At 37.0% G+C, this 27,263-nt stretch overlaps 1 protein-coding gene across 1 annotated transcript in view; it reads right to left on the reverse strand.

Annotated features, from left to right (window-relative positions):
• The window catches only part of LOC149200942 (uncharacterized protein At2g33490-like), a 235,053-nt gene that overhangs the window by 110,780 nt on the left and 97,010 nt on the right, over positions 1-27,263 (reverse strand). The window contains exons 6-9 of the mRNA XM_089402829.1: positions 25,504-25,532; positions 25,197-25,401; positions 24,904-25,092; positions 23,017-23,064 (exon numbers count right to left, since the gene is read on the reverse strand). Of these exons, the coding sequence (XP_089258955.1) occupies positions 23,017-23,064; positions 24,904-25,092; positions 25,197-25,401; positions 25,504-25,532 (471 nt within the window). The remainder of the gene's footprint in view (positions 1-23,016; positions 23,065-24,903; positions 25,093-25,196; positions 25,402-25,503; positions 25,533-27,263) is intronic.

Raw genomic sequence — 27,263 nt, forward strand, 5'->3', positions numbered from 1 at the left:
TAGAGGAAAAACACAAGACCATCTTTTGGAACCCATGTGCTGCACATTGCATAGACCTCATGCTTGAGGATATTGGAAAAATAGATTGGGTCAAAAACACTGTAGATCATGCCAAAAGCATAACAAAATTTATCTACAATCATTCATTGATTTTGAGCCTCATGAGGAAACACACTGGGGGCAGGGATATTATTAGGCCTGCCATCACTAGATTTGCTACTCATTTTTTGACATTGCAATCTAGGCTTTCCCAAAATAGAAACTTGCAAAAGATGTTTTCTATTGATGAATGGAATCAAAGCAATTGGTCTAACAAGCCGAAAGGCAAAGAATTGAAAAAGAAAGTTAATGAAGAAACTTTTTGGAGAAAGGCAGCAGAGATTGTGAAGCTTGCTGAGCCACTAGTTAAGGTGTTGCGGTTGGTGGATGGGGAAAGGTTGGCTATCGGCTTCATTTATGAGGCTATGGATCAAGCAAAGGAGCAAATAAAGAGGGCATACAAGGATAGTGGCTAAGTATGGACCCATTTGGGCAATCATTGATGAAATATGGAACAATCAACTCCATCGCCCTATACATGCAGCTAGATATTTTTTGAACCCACGGTATCATTATAAAGCTAAGGAGTCAAGAGCTTTGAGAGGGGAGGTCAGAGATGGACTAATTGACTGCATTGATCGCATGATCCCATTGGAGTCTGATCAGCTGGAGATACACCGACAGGTCACGACCTTCAGCAATGCCTCGGGTACCTTTGGGAAGAACCTGGCAAAGATTGCAAGAGAAGCAGATGAGCCAGGTAAACAAAAATTTCAATTTTCAAATTCTTAATAGTTTTACTTCTTTTTTTTTAATTTTGTTAAATCGTTTATAATCTAAAAGTTGGATATAATTTGTAATTTTGTTGAGCTAACTCATTACACTCCTATGTTTTTTGCAGCACAATGGTGGGAGGCTTTGGTGGCCATTGTCCTGAATTGCAGAAGTTTGCAATTCGTATTTTCAGTCAAACTTGCAGTGCTACTGGGTGTGAGCGCAATTGGTCTATCTTTCAGAGGATTCACACAAAGAAGAGAAACTGTTTGGATCAAAAACGGTTAAATGATCTAGTCTATGTCCAATACAACCTCTGGCTCAAAGGAAACCAATTGCTGAACAAAAGACCTGATTCAGATCCCATTGTGTTGGAAGACATTGATCCAACATCAGATTGGGTAGTGGAGAGTCATCCAGCAGAGTTTGATCCTGATGAGGATCTTGATTTAGATTTAGATATCGAGGCATCAGTTGAACATGATGTTCAGTTGAATGCAGACCCCGATCCACCTATACTACCGGCCTCAGTCTCGCAACCAGCAAGGACTCCAGTTGCAGGCGCTTCCTCTGCTCAGTCATGATAGAAGTGCAACTGCATATCTTCTCTATCTCAGCTTGCATCTGTTGCACAGCCTGCTAGTGGTACCACTTCTACAGTTGCAGTTGGAGATGATGAGGAGGAGGAGGAGCCATGGGGCCCCCTGTCTGACTCTGATGATGATCCAGAGATTGATTGACATGATCTTGGCTCCTCTGGCAGTAGCTACTAGCCAGTAGTACTGGAGTCTGGTCACAATTTACTTTTGTTGTAGAGGCCATTTCTAACCTCCTCGGTTATGTGCTTTTTGTTATGAATCTTTGTTTTGTTGTCTTCCATCTATATTATAATGCTGTGTGTTTGGAAACATGAATGAAAATCTTTAAAATTATGTTTAAAATCTTTAAAATTATGCTTTTTTTATTAAAAAAATAAATATTTAATGTATTTTTTACAACGACCGAGTCATTGAAATCGAGCCAGCCAAGTCAATACCGAGTCGGAGTCGGAGTCGATCCTCAACCGAGTCGGAATCCGAGTCGAAGTTTTAAAACATTGCTTTTAATTGCAAAAGGCTTAAGTAAGTTGATGTCAGAAGTGAAACCAAAAGGGGGCATAAAGGGTGTTAAGTTGTCAATAGTGAAATCTATTACACACCTTTTGTTTGTTGATGATCTACTCTTTGTTCGGTGCAATTTCCCAACTAGAATTTACAAAATTAAAACAAATTTTGGATTCTTACTGCATGGTCATAGGTATGGAAGTGAATGCATGCAAGTCTTGTCTCCTTTTCCATTTCCTAGAGGAAGATCTTCAACTTGTGTTGGAACTCTCTAATCAACTGCCATAGAGTAAGATTGAAGAGGGTTTGAAATATCTTGGTTTTTATGTGAATCCCAACTCCTATTGATTTGAAAATTGGCTTTGGTTGTTCAAGAAAATTGAAGCTAGAATCTCGATATGGCCTCAAAGATGGTTTTCCAGGGGAGGTCAGCTTCTTGTTAAAATCCATTTTAGAAAATATCCCATTGTACTAGACATCAATTTTTAAAGTGTTGAAAGAAATCCTTATCAAAATCCAAAAAGCCAATTTTAGATTCCTTTGGTTTGGAAAATAAAAAAATGAAGGGATTCCTCTAATGAAATGGTGCAAGATTGCTCGGTCAAAATGCCTGAGATGATGGGGAATAAAAAATATCTTTCATTTCAACAAAGCATTGGTCACTAAGGAACCTTTGGAGATTAACCTTCATCTAGACCTTATAGGATAGAGTTATGTGCTCTAAATATTTCGAGGGGTTGTCAATCGTACAATGATTTTGCTTGCCCAAGAAGTCAACCAAAAATGGATCTAGAGTTTGGAAATCCTTTGTGGATTCTTTCTCTGTGATTGGTCATTGGACCGCATGGAAGATCTGCAAATGGAAATTAAGTGATGATCAAGAAAGACCCATGGATAGGGGCAGGTGAAAATTTCTAGTTATCTCAAAATTTAATTAACAGTTTGTAAGAGAAAGGTCTTTATTCTCTTTGGAACATTCAATCCTACGATCCTTCTATGTTTAGAAGGAATAGTTGACTATCCAAAGATCAAATCCGCTTAGAGGAAGGATTGGCTCGAGAATGGCATTCTTATGTTGATAGTTGGTCTTAGGTTTCATTCATATCAATCGTAAGGTGGAAGACTCCCTTGAGTTGGCAAAAAAAAACCCAACTACAAGTGATTTCACTACAAAGTTGGCCCATAAGGCTTGTTGTGCGTCTAGCTTTCAAGAACAGTGCAAGTGGTTGTGGTAACACCTGTGGAAAATACATGCCCCAATTACAACAAAAATTTCCCTTTTCTTTGGCTCTTTGTCACAAGCTATTAAGATTTACAAATATGCTTAAAAGAGGTTGATTTGGACCTAGTCAGTTTCCTCTATGTAAAGGTGAGTCTGAGTCTCTTCATCATTTAGTCATCTCCTATGCCTTCACTTCGCAAGTGTGGGCAACTCTAAATTTGAAATTTGGTTTCTCCACTATGTGGGAAGGGCTTAGCATGGAGGCCTATGTCCATTCATGCCTGATTTAATCCTCCCCATTTTGTTATGGTTCTCTTCCTCTGTTTTTGGTCTATTTTATTTAGTGGGCCAGGAATCTGATGATTCTCCAAGACAAGTTGTTCCCTACAATCTCATAGCCAAGCAAGTAGTGAACCTTACTAAGGAATATAAGTGTTAGATTGAGGCTCACTCAAAAACTTTAATGTATTATTCACGAATGAGAGACACGAATTTATTACAAACGAGAAACAGTTCTTCCTTACGTGGGTTGTTGGTTTGCCCAATGACGTTTCAGTTTCATATTTACAACTATTTACAATTCACCATAATCCCAAAGGATTAGGTGTCTAACAATAAGATTGATCCCAGGGATGCCAGGTTTCGAAGCCTAATCATTCCATAGTTACATTCTTAGTCACCAGATTCGGCGAATTTCAACGAACAAGTTTGAAATTCGGCGAATTTTAATCGAAAACGAATTTATTCGTTAGAGTTCGCCGAATTTTATGGCAAACTCGAATTTCATCACGAATTCAAATTTTTTGCCAAACAAATTCGTTTAGGGTTCGATGAAATTCGTTTTAGGTTCGAAAAAGTTTGTTTAAGTTCGTTTTTTCGCACGTTTTAGCAAATTGCCTGCAGCCCGCAAGTTTCATTGTTCGCCGGGTTAAAACTTAAACGAGGACCAAGACCACTCCTGCCTCCTGGTCCCCCAGGAGCTCCTTGAGGATCCATTTTCAGATTTTATGGCCAACTCTAACACTAATAATTTCTTTCTTGACAGTATGCAGATCTATGTTTCTTCAGTTGCATGTACACAATTGTAAATGGAATGCCTTATATAGTACTCTGCAGGTGGCACATAGTTAAAAACTTGTAGCTATACAACTAATTGCAGCCTTGCGGGTTTCACAAACAGTCTGCCCGTAGCACATAGTTAAAATCTTGTAACACGATAACTAATTGCAGTCGTGTACGATAAGTAATAAAAGGTGAAATAAATTAGGGTTTCTGTGCAAATTAAGACCTACCAGTCAACAGGCTTCTCCTTCTCTAACCATGCTCTTTTTTTATATTTGGTCGTGTTTTCAAACATGTAGAGTCTTGTCGTATTGCTTTGAGAATCAGAATGATTTTAAGCATAGTCGGTCTGAATCCGAATGATTTCAACACAGTTGCATCTATGTTTCTATTTTGATGTAAAAATAAAAATATTTCATTGTAGTTACGTAATTGTCTATTCTCCTTAAATCTATTGGCCGTTATCCAAGTAAACGCTTGCGTGCAATTTTTCATATTTTAGTTGATGATGAGTCTGCAGATTCATCCTTACCCTACCACGCTGTTTTGATTCTTTATATAGTTGTTGCTAGCTAGGCTTCTAACATAAAATCCTAAATAACTCTGTGCTTCCGCATAACAATTCTGATGTCCTCGTGTCTAAGGTTAATATGACATAAGAGGTTAGGAAAGAAACTCTCATTAAATAATGAAAATTGTCAGATCAGATGAAGACGAAGTTGGTAGAGTGACGGCATCCATAGATATTCGTTTTAGTTTGAACACGTTTTTGACATTTTTCATTTAAATCTATTAATACATTTTTTCATAAATAAATGTTTAAATTTATCATTTAAGTTTTTTTCATAAATAAATGTTTAAATTTATCATTTAAGTTATAAGTGTGGTGTATATATTTTAAAACTATGAAGGATTAAAAATTTAATAGTTTGAAATATTTTTTTCAATACACAATCTAATAGATAATAGGAATAGATTTTCAAGTTTTCACTGTTGAAAGAGTAATAAATTGCATTTCATTTTTTGAAAATTTAGCCTCTGTTCTCTTGCTAAGCCAAAAATTTATTTGAATTTGACTTTAAATTGATTTTATATATATATATATATATATATATATATATATATATATATACATTTTTTTTGAATTTCTATATGTTGAATTTTATGTCAAACTTTATCGACAAAATTTTAGTTGTCGAACTTTATTCGAATTTCATGGTCACCGAACTCGAACTCAAACACGAACCTGGTGACTTAGGTTACATTTGGGCATTCCATGGGGATTTTTTGATGGGTCCACTGAAGAGCACTCTCAGGGATGTTGGGTTGGGGTAGTCCTCCACCTATCATAATCCCATTATTTCCTAATTAAACATGCTCCACGTCATGGTTCAAATATGAAAACTAAGTTTGTGGCTTTGTGGACTCTGCTCTTCAAAGCTCCAAAAAATGGCTTTCCAAAGTTGCAAGTTATGGCTGACTCAAAGCTAGTGATAGTCTAGGCAAGCAATAAAGCACAAATCCAAAATTTCAGGCTCTAGTCTATTCTCCGTCAGATCAAGGATTCCTCTTTTTTTCTCATATCTATAGAGAGTTAAATGCTTCTGTTGACGAGCTTTCCAAGGAATCCCTCTCTCTTTAAGCCAGGGCTTTTCTCATCCATGAGTACTTTGAGGACCGATTGGTCCAAGACATGTCCTTCTCCTTATAGAAGTCACTATATAGACCTATCTCATCATGGTATAATCACTTTCCAAAGTCTCTTGGCTTTATAAAAAAGATTGAGATAGGAAGTGATAGCAAATTTTGGAGATAGTTCTTTGCTCAAGGAAAGAAAGATGTAAACCCAAATAAGTCTCTATCTTTCTGGCTCTGAAGGTCAATCCCAGTGTTTTAGCTGGTGACCCATGTGCAATGTGAGTAAAATGTATATTTCTATTTCATGAAATACAATTTTTTTTTCAAAAATAAGAAGGTTCGTCAATGGAACCATGATGATAATCTCGCAAAAGGAGATGATAGAGCTATAAAAGATTCAACACACTTGGTGAAAATTTCAGTGAAACCCTAATTCTACAAAAATTACAAGATGGAAGGAGCTTACAATAAACTTGCACAAAATCACCATAGAATCACATCCAATAGAAAATTCCTTCCAGTCACAATATCCTCCCCAAGATAATTTGCTCAATCAATGTTACATAGTCACCAACAAATAAGAGACAACTAGTGTGCACTCTTCTCCAAATGTGTGAATGTGTGTGTTACTAGATGATCCAACTCTAAATCAACTTCCCTCTATTTATATTAAGGCAACCAATCAATTAGATTTATCATAGGTGGTTGAGTGGAATGATTGATATCCTCCCCACCCAAGTTCAATTCTCGCAAGTGACATGATAAGCATTGTTGTAATGGCTTCAAGCCTTCTTGTTGAGTATGAGCAGTCCCTCGAGGAACAAGACATGTATATTCTTCATATGGAACATAAAGAATATCTCTCATGGGAAAAAATATGAGGGAAACCAAGTCGATTTAGTCAAATAATTGACCAAAGGCCCTAAAAATAATAAAATATGTGACTACTAGTTAAGTAGCTCATAATACTAGTTAAGTAGGTCACAAGCAAGCCTCAAAGATAACTATCTCAATGATAAAACATAAAAATAAGTCGCTTTTTAACCCACATGTGTGAGCAAAAAGGCCTCCAAGAATGACATCATCCTTTAAAAGTACATATCTCCATCAAAATATGCCATCAATGAGTCAAAAAGAAGCCCCTCAACAAAAGCCACGTCTCCTCATCAAAGATGTTCAATCGTCAAGCAATGGCTCCCTGAACAAGACGTTAGCCTGAATCATGCCCACGTCATCAACCCCAGCCACATGAAGAGGACATCATAAGTCTAGGACATGACATCATCATCTAAAGTAATTGATTTTGTATCCGGCCATTAAGTTCACTCTTGTTTATATATCTAACTCGTGGAATGTGTCTTATTCATTTATCCCATCAATAGTCTCTTCACTTTTTTGAAGAGAATAAATTCTCTCTTCGATTTTTTGAATATGATCAATCCTCTTTTCAATCTTTTGAAAATCAACTTTTTGAAGATAGGTTGAAAAAATTCGGAAAAAGGTCCTAGCTTTGGGTAAAGTGTACCATCCCCTCCAAAGGGATCTCAAGTCATCATTATCATCAAATCAGCTCAGAAAAAAGGCAACATCCATCACAAAGGTGTAATGCTAGCCTGGGGGCATCCTATGGTCATTGGGGTACATCAACTCTCTAAGTAAAGTCTAAGCTCAAATGTGCAACATTTCAAATTTTGGAGGGAGAAGAGAGTGTCATAAACAATGTCAAACACATTCTTGGTTTTGGTGCCCATTATGGTCATCACACAACCCTTCAAGGGATGGAAAGTGTACCCTGGAGAAGACATTTGAAACATACTCACATAATCAAGTGAGATCATGATGCAGGAGCATTGGCTCAGAACTATCATTGTATTTTGTAGACATATGGAGTCTTGTGTTTTCAAGGAAGTTGGATTCCTATGTATGTAACTATTAATGTTTTGAGTGATTAAAGTAGGAATTAATTAGATAAGTGTGAGGATATTTGTATATGCTCTCAAGTGTAGGAGAACATGAGTGATTAATGATGATGAGAGAGTTGGAAATCAATTGTAACTCTTATTGGTCTCATGATTCGAGGAGCTAGAGAGGATTCTTAGGGATAAGTAGGAGTTAAAAGTGGACTTAGAGGATATTCAAGAGTTAGTTCAGCAGATTAAGGATCTGAACTAGAATTAGTTCAACAGAACCTTTTTGTATAAATGTATGCCTAAAAGGCTTAGAGGGAGTTAGTCAGTCAATAGTTAGAGAAGTGGTTAGTGAGTTAGAGAGTTAGTTAAGCCTACGGGCAGAAGAACAGAGGCCACTGATTAGAAAATCAGGCCAGCGAGAGAGACTGTTTATGTAAATATTTATTTATCAATACAGAGAATTTGATTCCTGAGTTGTGTGGGGTGTATTGATTAATGGAGTTGTGAATTGTGTGTGAATTAGAGTTTCTGCATGGTATATGTATGCAGGTGGAGCTCGAGTAGAACACAGAGAAGAAGTGAGGATGAAGGATCATGTTGGATCGTTGAATCCGATTGAAGGATCAACATGAAGTTCAGGAGTGACAGTGTTTGAGAGTACGCGGAGTAAGTCCAAGAGGGAGTTGTGTTGCAGAACAACCAAAGACCAAAAACCCTAGAGAAACCCGAAACCACAGAAGAACCTTGAGAAACCACATAAAGGCGAAGAAAGTAAAGGCACGAAGGAATGAAGTAAACGTGCACAGGAGCCGTTGGATCAGCTAGATCAATGGACGAGATTGTTTGCGATAAGCGGCCAGGATTAAGTAGCGTAGAATGGAGTCAAGAAGATGAGCGGCGGAGATTAAGCCATGTGTCGGCAAAAGGACGGAGCGGTTTTCATATGCAGGAAGTTGTTTCTCGCGCGGCCACAAAACCCTAAGTGGTAATTGAAAAACGAACCCGATGAAGTTATGAACCATAACTTAATCCACTTGAAGCCCGAAGGTGATCGAACCATCCGTTGAAAGGGTGATAGGACGCATATCATGTGCAAACAAGCACGGGACTTAATTGGAAATCGGACGTGATGAGCTTTTATACAACGAGATTAAATCCTTGTTGAGTTTCGGTGATCAGGATCGTCCGTTGGTTGACGGATCAGACGGTAATCGCACGGAAAAGTGCGTGCAAGTTAACACATTGAGCAGACCCAATGTGTTTATCAACGCAGGTTAAGTTTATTTGAGTTCCGGCAGGTGAATGGATTAAATCTGGAGATCGCGCGATAGTCGTTGATCTGGTGGAGTGAAATCAACGATGGAGGTTGAACACGATAAGGTGAGCATCGATAAATGTGCAAAGGTCATGGAAAGGCGGAGAGATAAGGTTAAGTGGTTTATGGTATATTTCTATTATAGGAGAGTTATAATAGAAATAAAGTGGGATTAATGAATTAAAAGGTTAAGTCGAGTTTAACCCAGTCTCAGACCATGGTATGGTTAAAATTGGGTTAAGCCAAGACCAGAGTCATGAGGGTATGGCTAATACGCGCAGGTTTAAGAATTAACCAAAGTTTAGGAAGCATGTATAAGGTTCTAATTAAAGAGTTATTAAAGTTTAGACTTTGGGTTAATCACATGAAATGTTTCTGCATGAAGTTTAGTTAAGAAGCCTAAAGCCTTAATTTATGAAGGTTTGAATAGGCAGGGAAATTAAAATTCCTGGGACATAATAGATTATGCATTTTATATGCATACTGTGGGTAAAGTCAGCTTAGGCTAGCATCATTTGCTATCAGAGCAAAATAAGGAGATTCTGTGTATAAAAGTTCTTTGAGAAGAATTTAGAACAAAGTTATGTTTAAAAGATGTGATTGTAAAGAGGAGATCAGGTATTTGAATCTGATAAGTAGAAGGCATGACATAAGATGAGAGTAAGTGATACTCTTAAGAAGAGATTGCAGAAGCATAAAGAAAGCACAATGATGTTTTTTTTCTTGAGGAAAATTGAGATTCACTCAAATGTGAAGAGTGGATGGAGACTACTTGTGAAATCAAACTTTGGTTTGAGTTTTGCAGCTTAAAGACAGAGTAAAGATTGATAGAAGCAAACAGACAAGGAAAGTTGCATGCGTTCTAAAGAACAAAGTGAATGGAAGACTAGAAAATAGTGACAGTGAACCTGAAGAATCCAACTGAAGGTTGGACAGAGAGGACAAGAGTGTTCTCAGAAGGAGGCTGAGCAGCAAGCTTTTGAAAGCTTGGGAATGATCTATGGTTTGAATAACATTGATATGCAGGGAACAGTAATTAGTGAAGCATCTCAACAAGAAGATCACAGCCTGAAGAGCAATGATGAGGGAAGCCAGTAAAGGTTTCTAAGAGAGAGTGGCAGAACCTAGTATTTCATTTGTGTATGAAATACAAGAGGACAGTTGTGTTCTCAAAAGTGCAGATGAGTTGAACTCTAGAGCCTGGAGGGCTCATATGGTTCCATAGGAGAGAACCAGAGAGATGCCAAAAGACTAACCTCAGAGGAGAGAAGCTTAGTGAGGTATCATGCAGCAGGGAGGACTTGCTATTGCAAAGACTTGTGCAGCTCATAGTGAGTGAGGAACTCATAGAGATGGAGAAGAAGATGACTATTGATAGTCATTGTAGAGGTTCAAAGAAAAGCCATAGAGTGAAGAAAGAGGATGTCAAGGCAAATGGAAAGAGAATGAATCAAGAGGAGCTTGACAAGGAGATTACAAAGATAAAGGAACAACTTGATATATTAAGGATGATACTTGAGGAAAACCAAAGACTAGGTTGGGTCTTGAAGAAAAAGCCAGTGAAGTGGTCTAAGTTACAGAGAAGGCTACAACAGAGGCAGGTGAAGTGGATGATGGAAAAACTCAGAGAAGCTGAGTTGGAAATGGAAGTTTCCATTTGTGAAACAAAACAGGGTGAACTTTTGGGTGAAGAAGAAGGAATTATTGATGATTTTCTAAATTGTTGGACAAATGCAAATCAGCAGGAGGATGTAAAAGCTTATATTGTTGAATCTAATAACTTTGATGGGATTACAGGTTTTGCAGAGGATGAGCAATCTTTTGAAGTTGTCAAAAGTATGGAAGAGTATCTTTCGGAAGATAAAAATTCTGAAGTAAAGAATGATGGAGAATGTCTCTTGAATGAGAAAAGCAGTGAATTATTGCAGCAGAACAAATTTAGTAATACACTGATGTTTGAAGCTGTGACAACACAGCAATAATTTCTTGTGAAAGGAGATGAAATTCAGTCTGAAGAGCTAATATGTGAAACAACAGTTGAGACTATTGAAACTTGTAATTTTCAAACTGATAATTTGTGTATAAATGCAGCAATCATAAGTAATGATGAAGTACTTATGAAGTGTCACAGAGAAATTGAATTGTTGGAGGATTTGTTGGAAAATTCAGAGTATGACAGTGTGATTGCAGAGGAAGGAGCTCACTACAGTGGAAAAGAGTAGAAAGACATCACTAGAGCAGATGATGTGGAGGGAGACTAACTAGTCTTGAGAGTACTTTAGAGAAGTTGAGTCAGCACACTGATGTGCTGATAGAGGAGGAAAAATCAGAGCAGCATATTGAGGTGTTGCCAAAGGAAGAAAAGGCACAGAAGCCTTATGATTTTTATTTTAACAATTGTTTTATGAGTGTAGGTTTAGTTGCAGATGCTGAAGAAAATTTAGCACAGATGAGCAGCGAAATAAAGATGGAAGAAGAGGATTCTATGGAAAAGTTTAATCCATGGAACAGAGATGTTCAATTGTTGGAAAGAATGCTCGAAAGTTAGGATTCAATGCAAAAAGAGATCATCATGAAAGAGGGTAAGGATGAAAGGGTGGTAGTAAGAATCTGACAACTTCAAAGAGAAGATAATGAACAGCAGTTTGAAGAGTTAGAGGACAGCAGCAACAAACTGAAACAAAGAGAAAGAGGTAGCAGTAAGTGGCAGAGTACGGACCAGCCCAAGGCTGTGCTGGAGATGGAGATTGAAGAGTTATGGCAATTAATGATGAAGCGGTCCATATGGAGGAGATTGACAGCAACAAGAAGAATGATCAATCGGAACTTGAAACTAATTGACAAGGAGAGGAAGATGAAACAAAAGACAGCTGACATACAACAGCAGCAAAGGTGCAGAGCATTAAGACAACTACAAACTAAAGTTTGGGACCCTGGAGGCTTCTATCAACATATGAAGACAAATGATCAGGAGATCATGAATGTTTTCTACTTTGGGAGTCTAATGCAGAAGCATTGGCTCAAAACTGTCATTGTATTTTGTAAACATATGGAGTCTTGTGTTTTCAAGGAAGTTGGATTCCTATGTATGTAATTATTAATGTTTTGAGTGGTTAAAGTAGGAATTAATTAGATAAGTGTGAGGATATTTGTAAATGCTCTCAAGTGTAGGAGAACATGAGTGATTAATGATGATGAGAGAGTTGGAAATCAATTGTAACTCTTATTGATCTCATGATTCGAGGGGCTAGAGAGGATTCTTAGGGATAAGTAGGAGTTAAAAGTGGACTTAGAGTATATTCATGAGTTAGTTCAACAGATTAAGGATCTGAACTAGAATCAGTTCAACAGAACCTTCTTGTCTAAATGTAAGCCTAAAAGGCTTAGAGGGAGTTAGTCAGTCAGTAGTTAGAGAAGTAGTTAGTGAGTTAGAGATTCAGTTAAGCTTACGAGTAGAAGAACAGAGACCACTAATTAGAAAATTAGGCCAGAGAGAGAGACTCTTTATGTAAATATTTATTTATCAATACAGAGAATTCAATTCCTAAGTTGTGCGGGGTGTATTGATTAATGGAGTTGTGAATTGTGCGTGAATTAAAGTTTCTACATATTATATGTATGCTGGCGGAGTTTGAGCAGAACACAGAGAAGAAGTGAGGATGAAGGATCGTGTTGGATCGTTGAATCCGATTAAAGGATCAACGTGAAGTTCAAGAGTGGCAATGTTTAAGAGTACGCAGAGTAAGTCCAAGAAGGAGTTGTGTTGCAGAACAACCAAAGACCAGAAACCTTGGAGAAACCCGAAACCATAGAAGGACCTTGAGAAACCACGTAAAGGCGAAGAAAGTAAAGGCACGAAGGAATGAAGTAAACGTGCACAGGAGTCGTTGGATCAGCTGGATCAACGGACAAGATTGTTTGTGATAAGCGGCCAGGATTAAGTCGTGTAGAATGGAGTCAAGAAGATGAGCGGCAGAGATTAAGCCACGTGTTGGCAGAAGGACGGAGCAGTTTTCGTACGCAGGAAGTTGTTTCTCTCGCAGCCACAAAACCCTAAGTGGTAATTGAAACACGGACCCGATGAAGATATGAACCATAACTTAATCCAATTGAAGCTCGGAGGTGATCGAACCGTCCGTTGAAAGGGTGATCGGACGCATATCGCGTGCAAACAAGCACGGGACTTTATTTGGAAATCGGACGCGATGAGCTTTTATACAACGAGATTAAATCCTCGTTGAGTTCCGATGATCAAGATCGTCTGTTGGTTGATGGATCGGGCAGTAATCGCGTGGAAAAGTGCGCGCAAGTTAACACGCTAAGCGGACACGATGTGTTTATCAACATAGGTTAAGTTTATTTGAGTTCCGGCGGGTGAATGGATTAAAGCTACAGATCGTGCGATAGTCGTTGATCTGGTGGAGTGAAACCAACAGTGGACGTTCAACGCGATAAGGTGAGCATCGGTAAATGTGCAAAGGTCGTGGAAAGGCGGAGAGGTAAGGTTAAGTGGTTTATGGTATATTTCTATTATAGGAGAGTTATAATAGAAATAAAGCGGCATTAATGAATTAAAAGGTTAAGTCGAGTTTAACCAAGTCTGAGACCATGGTGTCGTTAATGTTGGGTTAAGCTGAGACCAGAGTCAAGAGGGTATGGTTAATACGCATGGGTTTAAGAATTAACCAAAGTTTAGGAAGGGTGTATAAGTTTCCAATTAAAGAGTTATTAAAGTTTAAATTTTGGGTTCAACACATGAAATGTTTCCGCGTGAGGTTTAATTAAGAAGCCTAAAGCCTTAATTTATGAAGGTTTGACTAGGCAGGGAAATTAAAATTCCTAGGACATAATAGATTATGCATTTTATATGCATACTGTGGGTAAAGTCAACTGAGGTTGGCGTCACATCACATCAAAGGTGCAAAAACCGTAAGAGCATCTCAAAATGAACCATATCTAACAGAAAAGGCATCAAAGTGCTTCACATAAGCATCATCTTCAAATGTTTTCTTAGCAAACGATTTGTAAACTAGTTAAAATGCTTAGATATAGGAGGGTTATCAAAAGGCCCTATTAGGTGCTTCCAACCCTAACGGGAGGAACAGTTCCTAGGCCAACCCATCAATCAGTAGGTGCAAGTGATCAATGACATGGTAGGGTTTTACTTCATGGAGTACACCACAATGCTTGGACCAACCATGAAATTTCATCATCCTTGAGCATTATGATATAATGAGGGAGCAATCATGGGGCCTAAGCTACCCCTTTCCTTGGCCTATTTTTACCACCCCTCTTGTTCCTTTTTCTTCATTGATTTTCATTTTCTCACATAGCTTGGGTTACAAGCTTTCATTAATTCACTAACCCTTCTAAGATGAAGCATTTCAATGTTCATCGGGGTCGAGATATTCAAAATTCCTTTCATTTTGATAACTCATGCATTAGACAGGAACTGGTAGAAAACTAATGAAGGGAGTAGAGCTCAAGATAGGTTTTTGTCTATGCACTTTCATTTATCTGTCCCAATCTTTTGCATTTAATCATTGTGGCACATGGTTTTTCCTTTTTTTCTATTGCATCAACCTCAAGGCAAAGTTTTCGAGCTCCTACTCAAGGATGAGGAAAACAAGGAACAAATATATCAATTCGAAGATGGGATAGAGATACAAGGGAGAGGTGGAAAGTGTTAAGTATGGGTTATCATGGACATGCAACATCAATCAGTGCCTCTTATTTGTGCCCCTCATAAATAGTTTGAAGAAAATCCTCAAGGAAGGTCACACTGGATTAGGGACAAACAATAACCACCAACGTGAAATACAGGAACAAGAATACAACCTAAAAGGATCTATTATCCAATTCAACATGTGATCCATACTAGAATGCCCCAATACATGTGTTACAATAGATGCCCCAAGACGTGTGTTACAATCAGTGTTTTTAAAACTGGCCTAACTAACCGATCTAACTGACCGGTCAACAAGGCCACCGGTTAGAACCAGCTGAAAAACCCGGTCAGGAAGGCAATGTGGCGAAGTTTTGGCCCTAACCGGTCCTTCTATGAAGTTAGAACCAATAAATTTTAAAGAAACAAATTGCAAAATGTAGATGAGATATGAAGTTAGAATAAGTGCTTGATGATAGGATTATTTATGAATTTATAGTGTCGATTATAGCTTAATTACAATGTCACACTTACCAAAAATTATTAGATGTGAAATGCAAACTAATTAGACAATGAAGTGAAAAATGAGATGAGTGATCTACCAGCAATACGATGAGTTATATCAGCTATAAATAGATCAGATCTATGCTAGTAAATCAGCTATGGAAATTAATGTACTTCAATGTGCTAACTAGCCCAAACGAAAAATGAAAATTAGAGATTAGATCTAGCAATTAGATGATTAAATGAGCAAGAAATTGATCTAGCAAAGCAAAAGAGAAAGTCAGTGACTAACTACCTAAAGATCCTCCTTCAAAATGAGGAGACCGAGATGCCAAGGGGAAATCCCCAAGATCCCTCAAGATAAATAAATAAATAAATAAAATAAAATAAAAAATGTTATTATTTAAAGAGAAACACTCTTGTAAGGAAATGAGAGTTTTAGATCTTGAGGAGGGTTTTACAACAAAGGGTTTCAAAGAGGAATACCCTTCCTCAAAATTCAAGATGGAAATGAGAAAATATTTGCAATGCTTCTTTTTACAAAATTACAATGAAAGAGTTCCTTGATGATGAACTCGCTTATCCTCCCAAGAGATGCGGCTTCGAGGCTCAAAGTCAAAAAAATTCAGGGAGAAGAACTTGTGAGAGAGAGAGAGAGAGGGTGTTACCATCATAGTTGTATCCCTTATTAATATTGTTGTGCCCCTATTGTCCCCATATTGTTATTATTGTGCCCCATAGAATCCCTCTATTGTTATTTTTGTGGTTTTATATTATTATTTTTAGGTCGGTTGGGTTATATTGTGACTCCTTAGACTCCTATATAGAAAGGAGGTTTTGTCATTTGTATCATCCAAGAATTGTTCATTTATGTAATGTAAAGGAGGTTGCCCCCTCGAAGAACTGAATTCTAAGGCGTTGATCTATCTTTTCTATCTTTTTGTGAGCTGGTTTCATAACATTTGGTATTAGAGCTTTGGATTCTAGGGTTTTGCTGCTCCAAATAGGCCATCGTGGCATTTTTGCTATAACTTTTTTTACTGCGATGTTTCAGAAGCTAAAAAAAAAACCCATTTCAGACGAAATCGCACTGAACCTCGGGTCCGAATTTAAGAGCTTTTCGCACTATATTTGAGGAGATATGATCTAAGGAAGTTGGTCTTTGTGCAGACTCATGAATTACATTCCAAACAGGTGACCTACGGAAAATCGTCATAACTTTCTCTCTGAGCATCGGATTGAAATTTCGTAAAAAGGTACAGAAAGAGGACGGACTGTAGTTTCTTGTATATATTTTTCAGAGCCAAAGGTCAAAATAGTGACTCGTGGCACGTCGTAGAATTTCGCTCTACTGAACTAGTCTATAATCAGGTCACTGTGGGAGATTTGGCATAACTCTTCCCTGGAGAATCCAATTTGGATCAGACTGGTGACATTGGAAACAGGATGCAGAGGGCTACCACAGGTCGCAATTTCAGAACTAGATCCGAAATTACAGAGATACATCAGATTCAATATCAAGCTCCTACAAAGTGAAAAAAGGTGTGTAGTTTTTTTTAAATTTTTGAATAAGCTTGGTTTGAAAAATTAGTTTGAAGGAATTCAAAGGGCATAGTAAAGTATTATTATCGATAATTGATGCCCCGAGGAAAGAAAATGCAAACACCTAGTAGGCAACTTGAAAGCTCTAGTATGACTCATGAAGAAGAGGAAAAAATGCAACATGAAAATTACGAGACCAAGCGAAACAAGTGTCACTTGCACAAAAAGCAACAGAATCTAAGATGGATGGTTTAAAGAAATATGTAGAAGCTAAGATGGATGGTTTAAGGAAAGGCGTAGAAGCTAAGATGGAATATTTGAAGACAGGCATGGAAGATTTGAAGACAGATTTGACAAAGTTTCTACAAGAAATGCTTACTAATGGTGAAAGGGTGGTAAAAGAAACTCATGATGAGAACAAAAGAAATTTTAATCATGATTTCATAGACTCTAATGTTGGATCGAAAACCCACCATATTCCAAAAATCGATATGAGGAAGTTTGATGGCAAGGATCCCGCAACATGGATATTACAGATGGAGCAATTTTTTGATCTCAATAATGTGTAAAACACACAAAAGGTACATATTGCAACTTTATATTTGGAACCAAATCAGTTTGTATGGTATCAATGGCTTTGCTCTCATAAACAAATTATCACTTGGGCAATTTTTACAGAAGAATTGACAGCACATTATGAAGATACAAAAAGCAACACTTTTTTTAGTCAATTGATAAGTCTCAAACAAAAGGGTTCAATAATGGAGCACATTGAGGAGTTCCAAAAATTGAACATAAGGGTAAAAAATATTCCAGAGGACCATAGGATTGATGTGTTCAGAGGGACTTTAAAGGATAATATCCAACATGATGTTTGCCTTTGGGAACCTAATTCATTAGAGAAGGCATTCAAGTTAGCAAGGAAAATGGAAAACAAAATTATGGCAGCCAGGAAGCATACCACTCACAACTATAAAGATCGAAGTGTTGTTGCCCCTAGTCTTCCACAACCTATAAGGTTGACACCACAACAATTGCAAAAAAAAAGAGCAAAAGGGCTTTGTTACAGTTTTGATAGCATATACACTAAAGGTCATAAGTGTGCTGAGAAGAAATTATTCTACATAGATTGTGAAGAGGAAGAAGAAAAGGAGCAAGAAAGGTCAAAAGAAGAGAATATACTCCAGGAACAAAGCCTAGATAAAGAAGAAATGAATCCGACCATATCTTGTAATGCATTGGCTGGAATTACCACTCCTCCAACCATCAATATAGAAGAACAAATCAAGAAGAAAAAGGTAATAGTGTTGATTGATTCAGAAAGTACCCACAATTTTATTCATTGTAAGGTAGCCAAAGAATTGAATTGCTTCATATATCTAGCACCAGAGTGTCAAGTGATGGTTGCAAATGTAGGAACGATAAATTGCTCTGGAAAGTGCCATACTATCAAGCTATCCATGGGAGAATATGTATTGACTAGCCCAATGCTTTCCATTCCAATGAGAGGTGTTGATGTTGTACTAGGAGTCCAATGGCTACAATCCTTGGGTACAATATCTTTTCATTTTCAAGGATTTTTCATGAAATTTTATGCAAAAGGAAAGGAAGTTGAATTAAGGGGTACTGCAGGGAAACCGGGAAAGATAATCAACTCTAACGGTATGACAAAGCTTCTAAAAAAGGAACAAAGAGGTGTAATTGCACAATTCTGTTCGCTAGATGTTTCCACATCGGAATCATATATTTCTCCAGATCTGCAAAAAGTCTTAGACAATCATTCCAAGGTATTTGAGACTCCCAAAAGTCTCCCACCTATTCGTGATCATGATCATGCTATTCCTCTGATTCCAGGAAGTGTTCCTCCAAACATCAGGTCGTACAGATATCCCTATGCCCAAAAGAGTGAAATTGAACGTATGGTTGCAGAAATGCTAGAGGCTGGTATAATTCAACCTAGTCAAAGTTCTTTCTCTGCTCCAGTAGTATTGGTGCACAAGAAGGATGGATCATGGCACGAGTCTGAATTATAGGTAACTCAACAAACTCACTATTAAAGATAAGTTTCCCATTCCTGTCATTGATGAATTACTGGATGAATTGCATGGATCAATTTACTTCACCAAAATGGATCTTCGTTCAGGATATCATCAAATCAGAATGAAGACTGAAGACATTCCAAAAACAGCATTTAGAACTCATGAGGGTCATTATGAATTTTTGGTCATGCCTTTTGGCCTTACCAATGCACCTTCTACATTTCAAGGTTTGATGAATTCCATTTTCAAACCCTTCCTTAAAAAATTTGTGTTAGTATTTTTGATGATATACTAATCTACAACAAGTCTTGGAAGGATGATGTTGAACATGTTGACATGGTGCTACAACTATTGGAGGAGAAACAATTATATGCAAAAAGATCCAAATGTTTCTTTGGAGTACAAGAGGTGGAATATCTTCGTCATATTGTATCTCATGAAGGAGTTGAGGTAGACCCTAGCAAAATTAAAGCCATTAAGGAATGCAAAATCCCCACATCCATAAAGCATCTGCGAGGATTTCTCGAGTTGACAAGGTATTATCGCAAGTTTGTTAAGAATTATGGGAGAATAGCAGCACCTTTAACAACATTATTGAAGAAAGATGCATTTTCATGGACTCCAGAAGCAACAAAGGCCTTCGTACATCTTAAAGAGGCAATGTGCCAAACACCGGTTTTAGCTACACCGAACTTCACGAAAACCTATATTGTGGAATGTGATGGTTCAAGAAATGGAATTGGTGTTGTTTTAATGCAAGATGAAAGACCCATTGCTTTTGAAAGTCGTCCAATCAAGGGAAAGTTTTTACACAAAGCTATTTATGAGAAGGAAATGTTGGCAATACTACATGCACTTAAGAAATGGCGACCCTAAGGGGAAGACACTTCATGGTAAAAACGGATCATGATAGCCTTAAATACTGTTTAGAACAAAGATTATCCTCTGAAGAGCAACAAAAGTGGGTCACAAAGATGTTGGGTTATGACTTTGAAATCATCTACAAAAAAGGGAAGCAAAATGTGGCGGCAGATGCACTCTCAAGAAAGGATGAGGATGTGGAAGCATTGTTGTGCGCCATTTCTATTATCCAACCAGATTGGATAAACGAAGCAAGGGAGGAATGGAAGAATGATAAAGAAGTGTGGGCACTTATTCGAAAGTTACAACAAGATTCCAGTACATCTGATACATTTAGCTGGAAAAATGATTCATTATGGTACAAAGATCGCTTATACCTCTGTAAGAATTCCCAACTCAAACAAAAGATTCTTATGGAATTGCACACTTCTCCCTTAGGAGGGCACTCAAGATTTTTAAAAACTTACCACAGGGTTAAGAAGGAATATTTTGGGGATGGCCTTAAATCAGATATTCAAAAGTTTGTGGCGGAATGTTTGGTTTGCCAACAAAATAAAGTTGAAACAATTAAGACCTCGGGTCTATTACAACCTTTATCCATTCCAAACCAATGTTGGGAAGAGGTTTCAATAGATTTTATCACAGGTTTACCCAAGTCTAAGGGAAAGAGTGTCATCATGGTGGTAGTTGACAGACTTACAAGTATGCACACTTTTGTGCATTATCACATCCATTTAAAGCCAGTACAGTTTCTACTGCATTTATAGAAACAATTCAAAAGCTACATGGAAATCCAAAGATTATTGTAAGTGACAGAGATCCCATCTTCACTAGAAATTTTTGGACAGAATTATTTTCTTGTCTTGGTACTCAGTTAGCTCATAGCTCATCTTATCATCCTCAATCTGATAGGCAAACTGAGATAGTAAACAAATGTTTGGAAGGATATCTTCGTTGTTTTGTCTCTGATAAACAGACACAATGGGTCAAATGGTTGCCTCTGGCTGAATGGTGGTATAACACATCCTTCCATACAGCAACAAAAATGACCCCATTTATGGCACTTTATGGATATCAGCCACCATCCATCACATCATATTTAAGAGAAAATTCTAAGGTTCAAGCAGTGGAACATCACATTGAACATCAACAAGTCCTCCAACTCTTAAAGGATAACCTCGTGTTGGCACAGAATAGAATGAAACAACAAGCAGATCAACGTAGCAGCGAAAGAAGTTTTCATGTAGGTGATTGGGTATTCCTAGGGCTACAACCATATAAACAAATGTCCCTCAAACAAGCTAAGAAGGATAATAAATTATCACCAAAGTATTATGGTTCGTACAAGGTGTTGCAAAAGATTGGTACTATGGCATACAAATTGGAGTTTCCTGCAGCTTCTCGAGTGCACCCAGTTTTCCATGTTTCATGTTTAAAGAAGGTTATAGGCGACAAGCTCCCAGTTAAAACAATATTGCCAGAACTTGACGAGGAAGGAAAAATTATATTGGAACCGGAAGCAGTCACAAAGACAAGAACTCGACAACTACAAAATCGATCAATTTCGGAGTATCTCATCAAGTGGAAGAACTTATCCACTGAAGATTCCACATGCGAGGATGAGAATTTTATACAGAAGCATCCAGAACTACTCAAGCATTGAGGACAACACTTTTTTTAAGGAGAAGAGCATGTTAGGTCCCTATAATACTAGTGATTACCCCATTACTATCATAGTTGTATCCCTTATTAATATTGTTGTGCCCCTATTGTCCCCATATTGTTATTATTGTGCCCCATAGAATCCCTCTATTGTTAATTTTGTGGCTTTATATTATTATTGTTAGGTCGACTAGGTTATATTGTGACTCCTTAGACTCCTATATATAGAAAGGAGGTTTTGTCATTTGTATCATCTAAGAATTGTTCATTTATGTAATGTAAAGGAGATTTCCCCCTCGAAGAAGCTGAATTCTAAGCCGTTGATCTATCTTTTCTATCTTTTTGTGAGTTGGTTTCATAACACAAGGATAGATTGACCATTTAAGTAGTTTCTATGATCTTAAAGAGTGGACAGTTAACCTAGTAGAACTACTCATGATTCAATATGTCCAAAAGAAATCTCTATTTGATTACCACTTCTACTTCCGAGTGAATAAATTCAACTCACCATAACTTACACATATCTAGGGGTGCGGTTCTCAAGCTGAAGGTTTGATTTGATGCATGCTTTACAGGCCCAACTCGGCAAGTGATATGGTTCGTTTTCCTTGCTCAAGTGACTGCTCTTTTGTTATTTACCTGCAAGACTATGATGCACCTCCTTTACTAGTCCGATGTCTCTAGTTAGGTAATGACAAATGTAAAGTGTGCTATTAATGATATCATAGGCCAATAGATTACATAAGGCCTACATGGTAGGTAGGGCATGTGGAGAAATCGTTGTAATGTTACATTCAATAGGGTTCCTCGTCCCCTTATTCTTTGGGATTTGAGGAGCTTTAAGCAAGAATTGGCTCTTCTCATAAGAGTTCATCTCTCTGCACCATTTCATGATGTTGAGTCCCTCCCTGTAGGGATCAAACTCGTGAGCTGACCTCTGTAGCTTTTGTAGTCTGGGACTTCCCTGGCACCCTTGTGGTCTGCATGATGTTACTTTGAATTCTGATTGCTTATTTGTTTTCTGAAGCAATACATGAAGCATTTTCGAAACAAATATATATATATATATATAAACAATAGCTAAAACAAGAAATTTACTGTCAGCTGAATGGTATTAACCATATCAAAAACACATACTCGGAGTTTGAACTCTCAGACACTTCTGTCTTGTTCGACTTATCAAGGAATAATATTTTGCTTAATACACCAATAAAGCATAACCTTCAAGTCTCCATTTTCTAATTGAAAAAAAAAGGCATACATAGCAAAACTTATTAAAAGAAAACAAGTGTGTAAATATCCGACAGGAATGCATGGCTTTTCTCATCGCTTTAAGGGTTACCAATTTCTCCTTTCAATGAGAAGTGGTATATAGAAAGAAGCATTTTCAGAGCCAGGCAGAGTATTTGTCCTTAGTCATAGTTCTCTTATAAAAACCAATTTCTATATCTGTAATACACAAGAGAACCTATGGAAATCTCACATATACGATTCTTGACAACAAAGTTGGACCAGCTATGACCATATAGAACGCCAGCTACAATAATAACTACAATTTTTGTCTATCTCTTGAATAAGAAGTTATACTAATCTTGGACCTATTTCAGTTTACATCATTTTTGAGTGAGTTTTGAATTTTCAGTATATCGCCTATTTGTGGTGAAGGGGTTGTAGAAGCACCTGTGACTGGGAAGGTTCTACATACACCGAAGAATCTGATCTATCCAACTGCATCACAAAATTATGTTACAAAAATACAATTAGAACCAAATCCAAAGCCTGATAACCAGATTAAGAAGATAATATCCATCGCATGCAAAAGGTTAGAATCATTATATATAGAACTACAAAGTCTTTAAATTGTGAGACCAGTTCGGAATTATACAATCATGATCAGAAAGTAACTTGGAAGAAGTAATCCCAAAAACAGTCAATAAATGAATTGAAAGAAGGCCAATCCAAAGCTCACATTTCATAAAGATCATTCAAGTACGGCCCATGAAGACAAGGTCATAAACTGTACAGAAGTTGTCGAATAGAAAATCCCTACTGGGATATGACCTATAACAAAGATATGCTAAAATAAAACTGCTACTGAAGAATGGCAAATTATTTATTAATTGCCATTCTAGAGGCCGTAAAAAACACCATTATATGTACAAAGTTTGTAAACAGAAGCTAGTCTTTTCAGAGGAAGTTGAAACATGTTCACAGCATGATATGTCAATTGGGTGTAGCCCTGGTGGTTGAGGGGAGTGTTATCCTTCCTACCCAGTGCAATTCCCAGAAGTGACATGTTGAGCTATTAATGAGTAGTGTTACAAAATCTCTACATTCTACAGAATCCAGTTTACCCAGGGTACAATCCTCAGATTTAGGGGAAGTGCCCAATGTGTCTCCCCAGAAGTGCATTACAAAAAAAATGTTCAAAGCATCATATTAGCATTGTTCCACGGGACACGTCCCCCGGGGTGGGGGACACGCCCCGATGCTCCCGCGCGCTCCGGGGATGGGGAAATGTTTCCCCCACATCCCCTTTTTGGGGAAACTCAGGGGGACGTTTTTACAGCGACGAAACGCAACTCCTTTGCAGGGGGTACGCGAGGGGGACGTCAGGGGGATGCAAGGGGGACGCCCCATTTTTTTGTCTAATAATTTTTTTAAACATTAAAATTTTTAAAAAAATACAGATTTAAATATATGAAAAATTAAAAACAAAAAACAAAAAAAAATCAAACTATATTAAAACTTAAAATTTGTCAAAACTTGAATTTATTTAAAAATAAATAAATAAATTATATTATATTAAAATTTTAAAAATAACAAAAAAAAATATATCAAAACTTAATATTTATAAATATTATTTAGTACTTTTTGAGAAATTTACTAGTATTTCATTGCTCAGTGATTTCTATGTTTACTTTTAGTTTAGTATTCTATGGCTATTTTAGACTTCAACATAATGTCATTGTCATATGATGAATTTACTTTTTATCGTTTTTGAAAATTTGATGTGCATTGCATAATTTCAATTGTCAAATGATGAATTTATTAATTTAATTTAGATGTACCTTGCATCATGCCAAATGATGAATTTAGATGGAACATTGCATAATGTCAAATGATGGATTCAATTTAGTAATTTACTTTTAGATTTACAATGCAGAAATGTCAAATGATCATTGATAATTCATAAATGATAATAGTCTAATATGTAATGATGATCATATTTAGTCTTTAGATGTACATTTCATAATTATTAAGATTTTCTATTTAGTTATTGACATATTTTTGGGATTTTACTTTTTTATTTTTATATTATAAATTTTTAATAATTTATAATTTTATAATTTGTATGACTTTGATGCCCCCCCGTTTCCCCGAAAATTCCCTAAATTTTGGGGTTGCTTATATACGTCCCTCTTGTGCGTATCCCCGTTCCCACGTTTCCATGTCGCGGAAACTTGGTGGAACATTTCATATTAGAAATAAAACAAACAGCATAGCTTAAACTACAATTTAATTGAATCACTCGTTTATCAGAAAATATGTAGGAATACAATTTACCTGCATTGAACTGTCAGAGCTGCTAGATTCATCGTATTCATGATCATTTTGTGAAAATTCAAAACTTACTTCACCATCATCTTCCTCAAGCTCACCAAGTTGATAATCAATATGATACTGCTCAGCAATCTCTTTGACATGAGGTTCAAGGGCCTCTAGAGAAGCAAGTCCCTTCTTAAACAAATGCAACTGTTGCACAGGACAAAAGGATCGATGAACCATTCAACTATATTGATCTTACAAAACAAAAAGAGAAAGCAAGATCCTATGGGGCATCAATTTAAGATAGAAACCTGGGATGTATAGTGGCGGGCAGCCTGAGTTAGAAGACTACGGGGCATTCCTTGCTTTAATGACATTAAGCGGCAAGCAAGGAATGTTGCTTGTTGGTCATAATCATCTTTAGCCGACTGCAATGTTTGAGATGAAACAGTTTCCCCTTTACCAGTTTTGGACTTAACTTTTACTCCCTCTGCCCTCATTGACTCGTACGCCTTTCTGAATTACAGAAAACAAAAAATTGCATTCATGACCAAAAGTATTTTGTACAATTACTACAGAAAATCGAGATTGATTAAGCACAATAAACCACCTTCTAACCTTTTCTCTTCGCACTGCTCTCTCATTTCCTGCAAAAATAGATGCACCACATGTCAGGGCATAATCTTAAATATACTTCTCTATTATTATTATAGATTGCTGTTGTAAGCATTCAGCCAAATAGAATCAATCCACAAACAATAGATAAATACATAAGAGAAAATCTTTAGTTGGAATATATAACTAGTACAACATATCTCCAGGTAGGCCAGGTAAAAAATAGGACAAGAAGACTGTAACATAAATTACCTGAAACTAATCAGATGGCTGCGTCAGGTTAGATTGGTGAGAATTTTAGACAAAAAGGGAGGTCACTAGCACAGATCAATCATAACCCCATATCTTAAGCATCAAGAGGAATCGAAAAACTTGTGCAAACCTCAACGGATTTGCAGCCCCAAATACTTTTTAAGAAACAATGACTTGCACCTCGTCTTTTTTAATCCCTCTCGACATGTAGTAGGTCCAAGGTTAAGATGGATCTATGCTTATTCATTTATAGTTGTTTAAATAAGGTAAGATAACTAATATGCAAGATTTATTTTAAATTATGCTAATTTAACCAAATAAAAGATGCCAACCTTTTCTGTCAATTTATTTTATTAGTGTTACACAGGAAAACACAAGGACAAGTCCCTCACCTCGGGCTGTCGAGCACTGGGCTTCTCTCAATATAATCACGATCTAAACCTCTAACCATTAGAACCAGTTGCAGAAACAGGTAACATCTCAAGATGTGAAACTTTCAGGAACAGCATCAAACATAAATTTGGAAAGCAATATCAGTCTGAATGCAATATAGAAGATCGACAGATAGAAGCAATCTGTGCTTTAATTTTCTGGAACAGCTTCAAACTATTTCATAAAATTAAACATGGCAAGATTATATCTGCATTGCATATTTTATGGCAGTGTTTTGCATTGGAGAGCTGAACCAACAAAACAACTTTTACAAGGCCCTTTTCCAGAATTATAGAACAGTTATTATCCAAAACTTGCGCCACACATAGGTACAGATTTCAAAACACCATTTTCAATATTTTAGGAAAAGGAAACTATGTTTGACCACAGTAATAAATATTACAACAGCGGAAGCAATCCTGTCCTTTAATTTTCTGGAGCAGTCGCATCTTATCTTGCAAAGGTAAACATGGCAAGATTGTATCTTCATTGCATATTTTATGGTAGTCTTTTGCCTTAGAGAACTGATCCAATAGAAAATTTTAAATACAAGGCCCATTTGCAGAATTATAGAACTGTAATGAACCTTTCAATAAGAGAAAATGTGCTCACAATTATCTAGTCTATTAAAGTGAGGAGATAAGGCCACATTATCCAAAAATTGCATCACACTCTAAGTGTTGGAAAATGCAATATGGCAGCTATTATATTCAGATTTTCCTTAACCTTAATAATTGCTTGTGAATTTTCTTTATCTTCTTATGTTTTCTTTATTAGTTCTTCTTCACCAAACAATTATCAAGAGCAAAATAGTAAAGACAGTGGACACAACAATTAGGCTCCAAGCTAGGGCAAAACCCCTCCAAGGGGAAAACCCAGAAAAATCTCCTCTTCTTATAGAATCTGCTTCAAATGAGACAACCAAGACCCAAACCCTAGACCAAGTCCTCCTCTGCTATTTAGGTATGTTCTATGCTGAGAGAAAATTTACTTCAATTTTCCATATTAGCTCAATATCAATTCTAGATAAGCAATCACATTTAGCATGATAGTAAAATGCAAATAGAACATAAACATAA

The sequence above is a fragment of the Pinus tabuliformis genome, chromosome 2_1, assembly GCF_031772625.1.
Source record: "Pinus tabuliformis cultivar Carrire ecotype Pingquan chromosome 2_1, CPIR1, whole genome shotgun sequence".
Lineage (NCBI taxonomy): Eukaryota > Viridiplantae > Streptophyta > Pinopsida > Pinales > Pinaceae > Pinus > Pinus tabuliformis.